General features: G+C 35.7%; 1 protein-coding gene across 2 annotated transcripts in view; it reads right to left on the reverse strand.

Annotated features, from left to right (window-relative positions):
• Window positions 1-18,061, reverse strand: part of Rttn (rotatin) — a 194,107-nt gene that overhangs the window by 57,888 nt on the left and 118,158 nt on the right. For both annotated transcript variants that reach the window (XM_008824930.3, XM_029559532.1), the window contains 3 exons: window positions 15,929-16,000; window positions 13,686-13,875; window positions 11,887-11,978 (listed from right to left, as the gene is read on the reverse strand). In XM_008824930.3, the coding sequence (XP_008823152.1) occupies window positions 11,887-11,978; window positions 13,686-13,875; window positions 15,929-16,000 (354 nt within the window). The remainder of the gene's footprint in view (window positions 1-11,886; window positions 11,979-13,685; window positions 13,876-15,928; window positions 16,001-18,061) is intronic.

The following is an 18,061-nucleotide window of genomic DNA, read 5'->3' on the forward strand; positions in this document are numbered from 1 at the left end:
AATTATTAATGTTACAACATAGAAAACAAAACATAAACAGCATAGATACAAGATATCCTTAAATAAGAAAGCTTAAAATAAATTTCACTGGTTGCATAACTAGAAACACTCTAGCTCTTGAGTTACAGTAAATTTCTGATAATGTACTTTCTATGATTTCTTACAGGAACTGTTACAGTTTACATAAATCAGTAACTCAGAGAAATCATGTTTTGATAATGAAGTCCACTTAGGATTTTAAGCTTCTTATATAACCAACTTGTGGCTCTCAGGACTCAGGCTCTCACTTCTTTTACTAAAATTGTTTGAGGGCTTTTTGTTTTGTTTTTCTGATTGAGGCAGGGTCTTGCTGTAGCCACAGCTAGCCTGGAACTTGCTATGTAGACCACGCTGGCCTCAATCTCACAGAATTCGCCTGCCTCTGTATCCTGAGTGCTAGGATTAAAGGTGTATACCACCATGCCTTGCCCTAATTTTTTTACATTTCTTGATTCATAATAAAAGGTTCTTTTTCCAATGTCTCAAATGGTACACTTAAGCTTTAATAATGTATGTAAAATATAAGAACTGAAATAATTTTCCTCTACCTTGTCTCATATCAGAAAACTTGAAAAAAAAAAACTTGGCAAAATGCTGATAATGTGTTTCAGAAATCAACATTTTTAAAAATATTAAAACAAATAGCATTGCTGTAGAAAGTAAACACAACTTCACCTACAGGTTTATAGATGAGTAGGCTGTGTGGCCTTTTTAAAATTAAATGCACTCAGGTTGGTGTGTCTGGCACTGCTTATGTGAAAAACACCTTCTCTGGAAGATGAGATACTTTTTTTTCTTGCCATCAATTCTTTTCTCTGTGAGAGGGCATGAAGGGCCCACACCTGGGGAGCCTGTCTGTCAGCGTGTGCATAGGGCACGGGTGTCAGCTGAACTAATAAATCAGCATTACTGTAGACACAGACACCACATAGGTCACATCTGTACACTGGCTGCGTTTTCCTAACAACATAGTAGACCTCAACTTAAAGTGATAAAATGAAAGCAGATATCAAGGTTATTTTCATTTGTAGTTTCTAACAGTAAACAGAATAAGAACTTGAAAAAATCAGTAGAAATGAAAACTATATACACTTAGATAAATCTCTCTTTCAACAAAGGACATTAATCATCTTTCTTATCACATAAATATAACAGTTCTGATACTAACAAATGACAGAAAGCAGAAGCCAAAAAAAAAAAAAACTAAGCTAAGCATAAAAAGCCATCTCAGACTGAATAAAGACCATTGACAACTAAGCATTAAACCCCCTATTTATTAAATTCAGATAATAGAAAAAAATAAACACTTGTTTATTTTAAAAATATATTTGCTCAGATGACAAGTAGAGGCACATAAAAAATACTCCTGTCAATAGCCATCAAGATAACTTTTACAGTTCTAGGAAGAAAACAATCAAACATCATGACTGATACCATAACCTAGGCAGGAGCTGAATAATATATCTGGCTTCTGCCACAAGGTCCTTTGGCTGTAAGAAAAGTTAAGGGGACAATGTTCCTAGAACCCTTTATCATTTCAGTGAACATTTTTTCTTTTTTAGTGGCAAGGGCTCAAGATCTTACTAAAAAATTGAGGTAGTTTTAGCACTTTCTGTGGGATAAGATGGTTTATAAAAACCACCTAAATACTTGGCTCATTAAGGAAAGTTGTGATTCATAATCAAAGGTCAGGCACCAATAGAGGATGTAATTTTCCTCAATATAGTGTAGAGAAGGGAAATCCAAGTTTAGAAATGATTACAGAAAGCATCTATTAGTCATATTAGGATCTGCCTTATGTAGTTAAGGAATAGAAGGTTGTCTTTGCATAGTAATGTGCTTCAGAAATTGACTATGGTTGACTTGCTTTGCTACTGACCTCTTTATTTTTTTTTAATTTGACATATTAGTATATTACTGTCTTAATAAGCCAAACCAAAAACATATTAAACAGAATTGCTTCACTTCATTAAAAAAAATCTTGCTTAGTTGTAAACAATATGCAATAGGTATTTGATGATATGTACGAATATAAAAATTGGCATCCAAGTATTAGCTCTTGCAAGCTGCAGATTCATATAGAAAAGATCTAATCTGGTCCAGTTCCTCAAGACAAGGGCCACAGTTAAGGAATTTGTCAACTTAGGTCCTAATAAAAACTCCCACTCTACAAAGATATTCATGACAGTACACATTCAAGTATGAGGAAATCTTTTTTTTCAATATTTTATTTATTATTTTTATTTTATGTGTATGCGTGTATTGCCTGCATGTAGGTGAGTGCACCTGTGTCACACAATGCCCAAGGAGGACAGAAGAGACTGATGGATCCCCTGGATCTGGAGCTACAGACAGTTGTTAGCTGCCATGTGGGTGCTGGGATTCGAACCCAGGTCTTCTGCAAGAACAATGTTCTTAACCGCTGAGCCATCTCTCCAGCCCCAATTACGAAGATATCTTAAGCTATATCTGTAGAGATGGCTGCCCTTGTTTGAGAGATATGCTTCTTTTCCCTGCCTTTCCTGATCCTCTATGTATGAAGGGACTTCAGCTACAATAAGACTCTGGCCACCCCCAAGTGGAGGAGGTAGATGTTGCCTTTGTTAGAGAGGAAACAGTATATATAGTCATCCCTTCTTTCTTCCTAGGAGAATTCTCATTCTCATTCCTCTCTACCCTCTTTAGGAAGGAAACCCCAAGTAGAAGACATAGGTCCATCCTCTTCCAATAGTAAATCCATTTAATTAATGCATAATTTTCTTGGTTCATTCAAGTAGCCTCAGTGTAAAACCACAACTATGCATGTCCAGCTCACAGACTGCATGCACTTCAGAGTAGCTGTGAATGCACCAAAACACAAAATTAGATATTTTCTTAAAACATTGGGAGATTTTAAAAAATTGTAACATGACTGCCTGGTTCTTGAGCATAAACTTTGCAGATGACCATGCAGTATCACACTGTCAAAAGAGATGTACCTACCTATAGAATTTTCAGTGACTTTCACATCTACATATGTCGTGATGAGATTTATGCTCTTTAATAAGACAAACTGAGTCATTTGGCTGATATTATAAAAGACAATAAAAACTACGGCAAACAGGTAGATTGATGTAACTAAAGCCACTGGCCTAAAACTCACTCAGTTGTTTCTTTGACATAGCAAGGGTATATTAACCAATGTGACTGTAGCAATCATTTCATAATTAAGTATATGAATCATTTCAGAAGTATACATCAAATCATCAAAAAATATACCTTAAAGTTATAATTTATCAGTTTTACCTTAATGAAGTAGGGGAAAGAAATGAAAGACTTAAATTTTGTTTGTAAGAACTGAAAATGATGATACTTTTCTTTTAATGTGTTTTGTACACATTTGGTAATTAAGTTTCTAAATCATGCTTCATGTAAAATAAACAGTCACAATTAAGAGCATTCCTTTGAAATACAGAAAATAGTAGTCACTTGCTACATCAAAGAAAAAATTGAGTATAAAAATAATGTGCCATTTAAGTAAGATTAGTCAATGTTCAAAGAATTATTTTCTCTGCATTCTGCTTTATATTTTTTTAAAAACGACTTCACTGGACACTTTAAATATTGTGGAAGTTAACAAAGAACTTTGAAATTTCCAGGTTGCGAAGCAGATAAGTGGCAAAAGCACCTGCTCTTCATGCCAGATGCCCTGCTTTGATCCCCAGCAGGACACAGAGTTTGGATATTTATTTGCCAAAATGACTTTATAATGCATTTCATCCTTTTTTTTTTTAATGAAAAGCATTACTAGTGCTTAAATAGTTAAAATTTAAATATAAAGAAAAAATGAGGACTTGCACTGAGATAGGATACACATCTTGCCACATTTTAAAAACACAGCAAAATATAAGATGTGGAAGGTTTCTGTGGCACTGCAAGCTCCATGTGCTCATTTTTATGACACCTTTCTGATTATGCCTAAAAGCAGAAAAGTTTTCAACTTGTAATCATCAATTTTAACAAATTATAACAAGTTGAAACCATTCAACTAGATTGTTTGTAATATAAAAAACAGCTTAGAAATCACCACTGAAAGAATGAGCAGGGGATGATGGAACATACATGTACCTCTAACCAGAATAGAAGATCACTTACATGTAGAGAGGAACAGTATAACTCAGGTACATTCCTTATGCTGTATTGCTGGATACAACACAACTGGAGAGTGCAAATTTCCCCGTGCTTACACTATTCTGTCTTCAGTAAGCTTTGTGACCTTGAACCATATACTTAACATTATATGTAAAAAGGTTATCATCATCAAAAGATGCAGCAGACTGAACAACTTAATCCATTTCCATGTAACATGGGTATCCAATCATAGCCAACAGAAAGAGTAGTAATCAGAAGTTGACTTTTTCTATACATCAAAATTGATGATCCCAAAATAACACAGGCTATTGCCACAGCCCTTGATTGCCTGCCAGAACTTGGAAGGTAAAACCCTACTGCTGAAAATAGGACATACTTCTGACACAGAACTTGGAGCATCCAAGCTAAAACTGAGCTGGATCTGAGCTGGAACTAAACTAGAAGGTCCCCCGCCCCCCGCGAAGACTAACTCCCACAGTATTAGAAGAGACTATGCAAACTGCCAAGAGAGAAAACCAATTAATGATGTAAAGTCTATGAACTACAACAATGACCAGTCCAGCAAATCTCTACTGGTGCAGCAGTGGCACTTTTATCTTGGGGATAATCAACAGCTAACTAATTGGATTTAAGACCCACTCGTTGGGAGGGAATTCATGTTTGATACTGTAGACACAGCCAAATATACATGACTAGAGAGGTCATAGCTCCTAGAAAAAAAAAAAAAAAAACTACTTTTGTCACATTCCTAGACCAGTGTAATTTTTTACTGTACTCAAAATACATATCCTTGTATTACAGACAAGTGTACCTCTTACCACTCATCAAAGAATCTTCTTTTTTCTACCAATATGAACAAAGTTCCACAACTGGTCAAATGTAGAGAGTGTCTGTGAGAGGCCCAGCCCTAAGTGACACATATACAATACAATCTCTACACCTAAGCCTCAGGGAACATAGCAAACCAGGGGGTGAAAAGAACAGTAATGCAACTCTCATCAGTGAAGCTTCATGAGACAGATGGTGCTTAACCCAAAAAAGCCACAACTGGCCAAAGTGCAGAGAATAAAAGACTATGTACAGTACTTATCCCTGAATAGGACACTTATATCAAACCTCTGCCACCCAAGGCTTAGGGACAATTGCAGAAGAGAGGGCAGAAAGATTGTAAGAGCCAGAGGTGGTGGTGACCACAAAGAAACAGAATTTTCCAGACAGCTGGGAAATTATATAAACTCACAGCAATGGTGACAGCAGGTACTAGACTCACACAAGCTCAAGCCAGACAAAATTCCAGCACAGAAGTGGGAAAGTGTATAAGAAGCTCCAACCACAGCAGAAGAACTACTGGCAACCAGTAACTGCTGGGAGAGGGAGAGTCAGTTTTCTTTAAAGGTGTGATGCTAGATAGGTTAAATAGGCTCCAGTAAATGGATGCACAACAAAGGAATGGAGACACAAACTTGTCTCAATAGGCCTTAACATATATGACAGAGTACATGAAATCGGGAGGTGGCAATAAGAGGGGTCCAGATAGATCTAAAAATGATAAAAATATACTGCATGTAATTCACAAAAATTCAATTTAAAAAAGAGCATAAAAATGATTATACAAAAGGATACAGTTAATAGCAAAATATATTCTAGTACAAATGTAAAACAAGACCCAAATTTGTTTTAGTTACAGTTACCTGGTAATTTGGTAAAATTTTTGAAATTTTATTGAAAATACTTTTGCTCACTTCTTTAAATATTAGCATGTGATAATACTGACTATAAATCTATAGTAACTTATCTTGAATTTTTTCAAAATATTGCTAAATGGGCAAAAAGTAAAGAAAAAATAAAAACTGCCACAAAATAATGCACATTATGCAAACACAACAGAATGAATTTTCCATTCTTACCTGCTATTGTATTCTTTCTAATGCTATATGCCAAAAACTATTATATTAGAAACTAGTCTCTAGATATCATCAACTACCAGCATTTAAGTTTTACTAATAGGTATTAATTTTTGTGACAGAAAACATACTCCCAAACAACCAAACACACACATATACCCATACTTGTGGCCTATATTAACAACAATGCTTAGGAAATATATCACAGTGTATTTTCCTTCTAACTAAAAGCATCAGAATGTAAGTCCCTAGCTAATCTATACATAGCTGAAATTTATTTAAACAACATACAGTACCTGTTTTATGCCTTTCCACTGGGGTTACCACACTAAAAGCATATGATACATATGTATCTATCAGAGATACCTCAAAACTATCTTTCTTCAAAAGCTTCTTGGTCTGTCCCTGCTTAAACTATTCTTGTTTACTCTTCCATGTACAGAACAACTTTAAACTGCAAAACAAGTGTCAATGTTTTTTTCTCTAATATCAACTGTAATGTTCCATGTCATTTCACTATATTGAATGAAATACCTTTATGTATTTTTTTTAATTTACTTATTTATTTTTATTTTATGTGTATGAGTGTTCTACCTACATGTATTTAAGTACACTCATGTTGTGTAATGCTTGTACAGGCCAGAAAAGGATGTCAGATCTCCTGAAAATGGAGTTAAGGTCCACTGTTAGCAACCATGTGGGTGCTGGCAACTGAACTCAGATCCTCTGCAAAGGGCAGCCAGTGCTCTTAATCCCTACACTATCCCTTCAGTCTCGACTTAAAATTTATCTTTATAGCTGATGCTTCAAATACAAAAGCAATTCAGCTTTGACTAACATGTCCCTGGTAATCAAACTTCAGTCTTTAACATCACATATTTCCTGAATGTTTTAGTATGTAACTTAATATTCAGGGTTTTTTTTTCCAATATAAGCTTATATCTTTATGATCTTTGTCAGTTTTTACTCTTGGAAGTACTGAGTTTGAAAACATACTTGAATTCCAGTCACTTGTTTTTGTGTATAGAAGTATAAGAGGGAAAAGGTTGGTCTTCAAAACCCATTTCAATGCCCAGCTGATATACAAAATCACTTCTATTTCATTATCCTTATAGTGTACCCTCACTGCACCTTGACAATAACATATAAGACACCATCAATGGCATCACTCTTTGAAAGGGAGTATAGCACTGTTGTCAACAACCAGAGTCAAGCATAGGTCTGCATTTATAGAAGGCTCCTTCATCAGTTTTGGATGCTGGGGTCTTTATTCTCTTATTTCCTCTTTTCTAACATAGTGGCAAAAAGAATTACTCAGTAATTTTTAGACACAATAAAGACTCATTAGTAAAACTTCTTTTCAAATATTTCAATAAACTGCCAGGCATGGTGGCACATGCTTTTAATTCCAGCACTTGAAAGGCAGATGAAGGTGGATCTCAGTGAGTTCGAGGCCAGTCTGGTCTACATAGCGAGTTCCAGGTCAGCTGGAGCTGCAGGGAGACCTTGTCTCCAAAAAAAAAAAAAAAAAAGACCAAATGTTTCAATAAACTAAAAATCATTTTTGTTTAGATTTGTACTCTATATATTTCACAAAGAAAAATTAAAAAAGGATCCTGTGTAGTTTATTTGGGCAAAAGATAGAACATTTCAAAGCAATAAGTACTAAAGAACAGTCTTAAGTCATAAAGCTGTAGCTCCATTTGGGATGTATTATGTATACACACCTATCTATTTTGTTAACTTTTGAGAAAAAAAAATGATTTCATGCTGAATGTCTGACTACATTAAAATGGGGCTACAATGAGAAAGCATTGACCAGGGTGATGCCCTGATGGGAACCATAGCACTGCTTACTGTATCTGCAGTTTACAGAATATACAGGTCCCAGGCCTTACAAACAGCACACTGAACAACTACTCATGAGCTAACATCACTGAAGGCACTGAAGTGGACTTACAGCACGGAGTGGAGAAAGCCCAGGAACACATAACACATGATACAAATCAACACAGCATCTTTCTTTAGAAAGACAAAATGGAAAAAACAACCAACGAGCAAATTTTACCTTCTCTCAATTCTAGGAGATGAAGAAATACAGATATAAACAGATAAACCACTTAGTGAGATTTACATTCCCTAACCTTACACTTCAACTGTGACTTCTACATTCTAGATAATACTAGATAAATTATTAGTCTATCTAAGTGCAATTGACTTTGTACAGAGTAATGATGACATAATAAATAAATTTCTTCAGAGTTTTCTCTTTGAAACAAAGATATACATCATCTCAACCATTGTGAGAAAAATTGACAACTACTACCATTATAGCAATTAGACTGGTTTTTAAAATCAATTATAATACTTCAATTTAGAATCTACTTCCTCCAAAAAAGAAAATAGTAATGATAATAATAACAATAACAATAACAATAATAATAAAGAGTGGACTCTGTAAAATACTAACCTTTTGGAAAGACCATAAAATGATCTTATATAAGACTATATATTAAAAATAATTTTTAGTGGAGACAGTATAAATGTCTCATTAGATGGAAAGAATGTAAGAGTCAGAAGACAGAGAAAAGGGCTGCAAAATGCCATCTTCTAGGTAAGACAAGGCTATTGCAATCGGTAATTCACAGCAGTTGAAGGTGCCTTTCTGGGGTCTGCAAAGCAATGGGCCTATCCAGCCATGGATGGAGGATGAACTCAGGGAACCCCACCCCTCACTGCTGAGGAGGAAACATTGCCTTCAATTCTGTACCCACTGGTGACCCCACTAGACTCTGATGGATAGTTCCAATCCAGTGGTCACACAGATGGCCTGGTTAAAATAAATGGGTCACAAATGAAAACCAAAAGTTATGAATCTGGGAAAGGAACTGATAGAAGGAAAGGGAGTTAATGGCAATGGAAGAGGAATAAGAGAGGGTGCAGAAGACAGTAATCAGAATGCATTGTATTCATGTATGAAATTATCGAAGTACAAAATTAAAAATTTAATTTGTAAAACTTCCATTATCTCCTTGGCATACATATATATATATTTTAATTGGTGTGTACATGGGGGGGCGCATCATACCACTGCACCCATGTGTAGACCAGAGGAAAACTTCTTGGAGTTAGTTTTCTCCTTCCACTATAGGATCTAGGGATTCAGTAGTGAGTGTTCTTACTCTCTGAGCCATCTGACCAACCCACTGTGGCAGTTATTTAAACATCTAGAGAATGTCCAAATATAAACACATTAAAGACCTTTACAAGCAAAGGATGTAACAGTTTGGAACTTTAAAAAAAAATTAAAAAAATATATTTTATTATTTTTATTTCATGTGTATGAGTGTTATGCCTGCATGTAGGTAAATGCACCTATGTCGTGAAATGTCCACAGAGGACAGAAGAGGCTATCGTATCCACTGGAACTGGAGTTATGGACAGCTGTTAGCTGCCATGTGGGTGCTGGGATTCAAACCCGGGTCTTCTGCAAGATCAGTCACTATTCTTAACCACTGAGCCATCTCTCCAGCCCACAGTTTGGACCTTGAATGTTCCCAAAGGCCATGTGTTGAGGCTTGGCCCCAGTCCACAGTGCTGATGGGAAGGGAACCTTTAGGAGTGGGGCTTAATGAAGAAAGTTGGATCATTGGGGCATCTCCTTGAAGAGCAAAGCAGAATCACAGTCACTTCCTGTCTCTTCCTTGGGGTCTATCCTGCTGTGAGATCAGAGGTTTCCCACAAATTCCCACCATAATAGACCGTGTCATCACAAGCCAAAAGTAACAGGACTGGGAGACGTTCGACTGAAACCTTACAAACTATAAACCCAAATAAGCCGCTCCTCCTTTTAATTGACTATTTCAAGTATTTTGCCACAGCAATGATGAGCACAGAAGTACTTTTATTTAAATAATGATTACAATAAATTAAACATTTTCAAAGTAATTCCCAGAGAATCTAGTGTTCTAACTTGAAAGATTTATATGTTGATAGAAAGCAAAACAAAACAAAAATGTGTGCTCTGATTTTTCCTTTTGTACTCAGGGGTTTCTATATATGATACACCCAAGTTGAACAATACATAAAAAATAGCTACAATAATACAGAAAAATTGCTATTTACTGAGTTGTTATGATAAGCAAAAAAATGAAGCACGTACTGGTCTTATGGTATGAATCTTACATTTTCTTCCTGAAGAACCTGTGCTAAGGATTGGTCCCCAGTGCAGCAGTGTTCAGAAATGGGGTGTGTTCAGAAATGGGGTCTTTGAGAGACAGATCCTGAGGGCTCTGACTTCATCACTGGATCAACATATTAAAAGATTCATAGCTTACTGATTATCAGGAGGGTGGTAGAAACTTTAGGGAAGTAGAGTCTATTTAGAGGAAGTGTTAACTGGGGGTGTGCCACTGTAGCCACCCTGGACCCCAGGACCTCTTTCGTAACTGTCTCTGCAGGGTACACTATGACCCCAATACCTCCTTTATAACTGTTTCTTTGCTTCCTGGCTGCCATGAGGTAAACATCTCTGCTTTACCACAGGTTCCCCTCCATGATGTTCTGCTTCATCACATGCCTAGAAACAATGCAGTCAAGTGACCATGTATTAGCCTGAAGCTATTAGCCTAAATAATCTTTCCTATCTGAGGATGATTTTCTTAGGCATTTAGTCACAGCTATTCAATAGCCTTTCAAAACCAGGGTAACTTGAGAAGACTTACTTTTGATCATATATTGATGCTATTCTTCTGTGAACTAAATAAATAATACAACTTATTTTGACATTTAATTGTATTCTCTTGCTAAAACAAAGATATGTATTATTTTAAATTTAAGCTTGGAAAGTATGACACCTAGTGGAAGTAGGGTAATTATCCTGCTTCTCACATAAGGGTCTGGTCTAGTACAAAAATTAACAGTTATCTTTAGACCCTAAAAATAAAGAGGGAGAAAGGGAAAGAGACAATGTAGAAGGTGAATTTCATTAATGTCTACACAATTATGTTATTATACATAAAGTTCTTTATTTAAAACTTCTAAAAGCAGTTACCAAACTTAACAGATTCCATAACACAATCATTATCTAGCAAATACTTTAAAAATTACTGTTTTCTAATTTAGAAGAAATGCTTGTGTATGCCTGGACAAAACAAGGATCCATCATTAGGAAGAAGCCATGTGTACATGACTGAAAAGGGGCGACGGGCATGCAAGTACATACAAGCTTCACATGTTTCAGATAATGAAGAAATGTTTCCATCTGATACAAGTGCTTGGAAATGTGTTTACAACCATGAGTACCACATGGAATCATCTGAACAGGGACACTTTCTCATTCTGCCTTGTTCTTAAGCAAATTTTCAGGAAAATCAATCATTTTTAATCATATAGGTTTTGTTCTCTTCTAGTAATGAAAACATTTTGACACTATTCTATTCTTGATTCTATCAAAAAAGGTAGAAAAGAGGTACTGAAAACTTTCAACAGAAAGACTATTCAGTATAGGTGTAACTGCAGCCAGGCAATCCCTAGTTGAAATTCTAACCCAGCACTATCACACAGTTATTTAACTTCTGAATGAACTGCTCCCATGGAAAAGCAAAACGTATTTACTCGGTATGGCTAACGAACGGGTTAAATATAAATAATTTAAATAAATGCAGAGCAAGATTCTTCTCCAGGTACTTTTTTTTAAAAAACCATAGCTATTACAATCATAACCTTAAACTTGATACCCATCCTTTTCACTAAGCAGACTCAAACTTATTCAGAGACTCAAAACAATCACTCCTGCATTCCTTGTAAGTACCATTGTTTCTGAGGTGGAGAGAGAGCTTGGGTCATGATCCTGACTGGACATCCTTGAGGGAGGCCTCCAAAACTTGAATGAGTCATCTAATCCTGTAGCAATGAGAGAACGATTAACGGGGATACTCTCCAGATACTCCAACAACTAACGAAAAGAATATACATTATAGGAAACCAACTACAAACTAAGGAAAGAGGTTTTTCACTGAATTTAAGAATCACTGAGATGTTAGTCATACAATTCCAGATCACTGGTCCCAGGAATTCCAATACTTTAAGCCAGAAAGAAACCACTGAATGCACATTTCTAACAAACACCCAGAAGAAGTCAATGGAAATTGATTTAAGGGCTATGTCATGAGTGACCATGATCCAGAAACATTTAAACAACTGAACTCATCACTTTTCTAAAACATATTTATTTACAATATTCTATAACTTCTTCAAATGCTATTTTCAATTCCTTCAAGAAATGAACAAAAAAGTGGATTACAAATAAGTTCACATTTAAGTAACTGAGTAAAAGAACTCCATGTCTACAATTTACTCTTTATGCAAGAATGTGTGTGTACGTGCATACATGCATGCGTGCATGCATGTGTGTGTGTTTGTGTGTGCGTGTCTATGTATATGTGTGTGTATGCATTTCCATACCGGTATTATTTATACTCATACATATACACATATTAGGTAAGGTAGAGAATAAACTCAGTGAAATGATAATATTTGAAATCTTTGATACTTTTCTTGAACCATTTCTATGTTTTTAGGTTAAGTCTCTAAAAAAATGTATTTAAATATTAAGTTTAAAATAAAAATTATTTTGTTAACATTCATCATAGTGAGAGCTAACTAGTTATGTGTTAAGATTTATTACTTAGCAAATCCAAGAGAATTTACAAAGGCATTTTGATATATGAATGACATACCAAAAGTAAAGAGCTTTTTGATACCAGAAAATTTACCGAGAAAATATTTCATTCAGAAGAAACCAAAAAAACTATAGAGGTCCACAGAATGTTAAAAGGTTTAAGGTATTACTAGAAGTTTAAGGTATTCCTAGATTTTTAAAAAGCCCTAAAACTTTACTGAAGGGCCTAAAAATAACTTATGAAACATTAATAAGTTGTCAAAAGTGGATTTCATGAAGAATTTATAATGCTTAGGTGATGTTCACTAGAGCCAAGAGAGGAATAAAACAATGCACATAAGACACAAGCACAAATATGTAAACAAAAAAACACCATATAAGGAAAAAAGATTATAAGAAACTAACCTATCAAGGGTATTTTCGTAGGACTAGATATGACAGTTAAGTGGAGATAATTTTCCCGTGTACTCTTTGTTGTTTTCCAAATACTCTTTTTCTTAATAAACATAAATATTTTAACATTATTTTTGTGTAAATGTGTATGGTATACACACATGTATGCAGGTTTGTATGAGTGGGAACATGTGAAAGGTGAATGTGCACGGGTGCACATGCATATGTGTGCACTTACGTGTGGAGGTCAAAAATGATGTCATATGTCTTTTTTGATCTCTCTCCAAATTTTATTTCTTGAGGCCGGGTCTCTCATCTGAACCCAGATTCCACCAATTCTCTTAGCCTCACCAGCCAGCTTCTTCCAAGGATCCCAGTCAGACCACTATGACCACCCAGCATTTCCATGGGTACTGGAGAGCCAAGCACCAGTCCTGACACTTGCGCTTTAACCACTTAGTCATCTCCTCAGTCCCTTAGCATCTTTTTAAAGAACTTGTATTGTGGAAAATTAAATATAAAGGTATTGTACTTACCATTTAAGTCACTGCTTTCTGAAATTTCACCAAAAGCAGAAAAACTCAAATCAAACATATACCTCCCTGTATAACAGTGTTTCACCATCTGGGTCAAATGTTCATAGAAATGACAGTGATAGAGAAGAGCCTGAAGTGCAGGTTTTCCTACGAGTGACAGGCCAGAGTCCTCATCATGGACACAGGGACCCTGTGGAAAAGGGAAAGGTGACACTGATTTAGTAAACCACTTTCGCAAAAAGATCTACTGTGTCTTACTACCAAAGTAAATGTGTTCCTGATACTACCATATTCCTTCTAGATACTCTTGCCTAGACTAGAGCCAAGAACACTTTATAACACTGGCCTTTGCTGCCTAAACTTTCCAGATTTCTGAGGTTTCAGTCTGTAATTGGGTAGCTCTGTTGATTTTTAGGTCTGTGGAAAATTAGGAACATTATGAAATAAAGGCACACCAGATGAGAAGCTGCTCACTTCATGGCATCCAGGAAGCAGAAGAAGAGCAAGCATACACACACACACAAAAGCACCCCTCAAACACATGCCTCTCATGGACCTACTCCCTCCAATGAAGTCTCAGCCCTATAGTGCCCAGCACTTCTTCATGGTATCATGAGCTATGGACCATCTAATCAGCACATAGCTCTTGAGGGGCATTTAAAAGCCATAACACACAGAAAAAGGAAAAGCCAAATACATAATTGTTTCAAGATTGAAAACTAGCCAAGGAAGTTTGATAAGAAAAACATTTACAAAGTAACAAAATACCTCCATGCCTAAAGAAAAATGATGGAGAAAACATACTATATATTAACCAAATAATCAATTAACATCACCAATAATGGAAAAGAAATAAATCTGAAATAATGCACTGAAAAATATCACTTCTATGAGTTTTATATAAAAACTGAGTAACCCAAATTCAACATAAGGAAATAGATGAGACTAAGTGAAGAACATTTCAAAAAATAAATTGCATACACTCTTCAAAAATGGTAGATACAGCAGGGTGTGGTGGTGCATGCCTTTAATCCCAGCACTTGGGAGGCAGAGGCAGGCAGATCTCTGTGAGATCAAGACCAGTGTGGTCCACAGAGTAAGTTCCATCCCAGTTGTGGCTATAGGGAGACCCAGTCTCAAAAAGACAATAACAACAACAAAAAAATGTTAGATATAAATGTTGAACATTTAGATATCATTTCAAGGGAAACAACTAAATGCAAAATGTATTTCTAAACTGGATCCAATACTAGGTATTTCTCCATAAAGGAAAGAAGTAAAACAATCCAGGAGAGAAATGCCCCCTTAGAATATGTGTCAGGTGACACTCTGAAATCTACTCTTCAGTTGCTCAGCCTGATTCAGTAAGTAGTAGGGTATATTCTAATGAAAAGTAAAACTAAATCTTAGGTTTATAGAGGATTCTGGGGAGAAATGTGTGACATTATTATAAACATATACTTAAGAGATGAGGAGGTTAAAAGCTTAGAGAACACATCTCACCTCCACAAAACAACACCGCCACATTCTCCAAATTATCTGCTTAAATGTTAACTGTTTACTGACTTGACACTCACAAAACAAAAAAATTTTAGGTATAGACAAAAAAAATTAAAGTATGAACCCAACTGTTCACTTACTCAGAAAAAGAAAATTAAAGATGCATGCATATTTAAATACAACCAAGAGAGGCCATTTAGTGAAGAGGACGAGGAAGAGGCTGTCCACACTCGCAGCACAGCCGTGCCTCTGACTACGTGGCTAAAGCTCATCAACTCTACAACAAAGATAACCATCCACAGCTCCAGTAACAGCACCAGTGAATACATGTGGAGCTTCCACAAGAGTATCTAGTATACACCATGCTAACCAATACTACTTTTCAAAGTATTAAACACTACAGGGCTATATGCATGTCCTCATGTGTGTGCGGAGGTCAGAAGACAACTTAAAGGAGTCGGTTTTCTCTTTGGACCCTTATGTGAGTTCTGGGACTCAAATCCAGGTAGTCAGGCTTGTGTAGCCAGCAAGTGTTCAACCCACTGAGACATCTCAGCAGCCCAGGAGAAGAAATTTTAAATATGATAAAGCATCAGAGAATTTCTACATTCTAATTAAGAGGTCCTTGCTAAATCCCCAAATGTGGAACCCATGGATACAGAGCGAGGGCTAGATGCAGATGCTGAAAATTTAAAACTAATTAATCTCAAATATATGCTAGGCTGACAATTGTTTATACCCACCTGCCAAGTATAATCCTTTATAATTTCTGAAGGCATGGGAATTACAAGGAGATTCTGAAGAATAAATGCAGCCTGAAAATTAAAAAAAAAAAAAAGTCAATACTGCCATCTTGTTGTCATCTTGAAAATAACCAATATATCATAATTAAATAACAGAGGATGGAGCTCTGGTCAATTGCTCATGCTGAGGCACTCTTACAAGAGTTTCTAAAGTGTATTTTTTCTTAGGTGATAACTGAATTAAGTGATAAGTAAATAATGAAACTATTTCATTAGGAAATATGTTTTTCATGATTTCAAAGTTTAGTTTTATACAAAAAAAAACTAGTATAAAGCATTGTAGAAGCATTTAAGAAGTACAAAACAATGTCTTTCTCATCCCTTTGTGGGTTGTACACACAGACACCACACACTTGTCTTCTCCCCCCATTCCTTTATCCTTCTCTCATACACAGTCTTCTTAATAAGTTAAATACAAATGTCTAACCTAACCTGCCAGAACCTAAAGGTGATAGAATGAAGCAATCAAACTAAATAAACACTGAGTTTCTATACAATGAAAGATTATGCCTCAATCACACTGGGAGGAAAACAGGAGTACAAGAAATCTAAGGGAGTGAAATTTCCAACCACCTTCACTAGAAGTCAATTAAAAAGTTTTAAAAGTAATGAATCAAGAAAAGGAGGTAACTGTAGGAACTACCATTTGCAATTATGAAAGCAACTAATAAGAACACTAGTGTTTTGAGTTCACCACTAAGATTGGTTACTAGTGGGAGTGGGCCTGGATCTGAAGCTATCTTCAGAAGCCTCTGAGAAGGTCTCTTTTATGGTTTTTTTTTTTTTTTTTTTTTTTTTTTAAAAAAAAAAAGGGTCTTTCATAACCCCAGCTGGTCTGGAACTTACTATGTAGATCAGGCTGGCCTCCATCTCACAGAGATCCACCTGTCTTTGCCTCCCAAGTGCTGGAATTAAAGGTGTATGTCACCATGCCAGAAGTTCTCGCTTTTAAAACTATGAGTATGAATCATCACTTTGACAAAAGCAGCAATAAAAAGAAAACCACATGTTGGAGCTGATATAATGGTTCAATGGGTAGAGGCACTTCTGGGCAGGCCCAATAAACCAAGTTAGATCCCTAATGCTACAAGGTGGCAAGAAAGAATGAACTCTGGAGAGGGAGAGTCATTTTCTGACCTTCGGGGGCACACACACACACACACACACACACAATAAATAAATATTTTTAAAATTAGGATTTAATTTTCTTATCAAATATTGTTTGATATGTACTGTAAAATGACGTTACTTTGAATGTTCTTTATTATTATCAAAACTGTAAATGTTAAAGATCCATTACATGCTGAGGTAAAAGTGATTGTTTTCTGGGAATTACCCTCCAACGTGTAATAAAAAAGTTCACATTAAAATATATAATATTCTGGAGCAGTAAAATGGCTTATCATATAAAGACATTTGCTGCCAAGCCAGATGATCTGAGTTCAGTTTCTAGAACCTACAAGGTAGAAGGAGAGAACTGACTCTCCTAAGTTGTCCTCTGACCTCCACTTGTGTGTCATGGCATATGTTTCTACACACATACACAAACATGTATGCACCCAAAATAAGTAAAGAAAAATGTGATCGAAAAGTAAAAATATATTTTGCTTTAATCTTATCAAAATAAGTTACCTGCATTTTCACTGTAAATTAACTTTTTATCTAGGCTTTTTGAAAGCAAAAGCAATAATGGTCCATGCCCAATTTATACCACTGAACAGAGCTGAGTGAGGCTTGTAGACACTCTTACAATGCATTTCTGTGGCAAAAGAAAAAAGAAAAAAAAAAAAAAAAAAAAGGGAAGAAAAAAGTTATCAAAATAAGTTACCTGCATTTTCACTGTAAATTAACTTTTTATCTAGGCTTTTTGAAAGCAAAAGCAATAATGGTCCATGCCCAATTTATACCACTGAACAGAGCTGAGTGAGGCTTGTAGACACTCTTACAATGCATTTCTGTGGCAAAAGAAAAAAAAAAAAAAAAAAAAAAGAACAGGGTACGAAAAAGAAACGTACCTCCCGGCGCACCATGCTACATTCTGACTGATCCAGAAGAATGTTCACCACAGTTCTC

Source organism: Nannospalax galili, unplaced genomic scaffold (assembly GCF_000622305.1).
Source record: "Nannospalax galili isolate Female #2095 unplaced genomic scaffold, S.galili_v1.0 scaffold709, whole genome shotgun sequence".
Lineage (NCBI taxonomy): Eukaryota > Metazoa > Chordata > Mammalia > Rodentia > Spalacidae > Nannospalax > Nannospalax galili.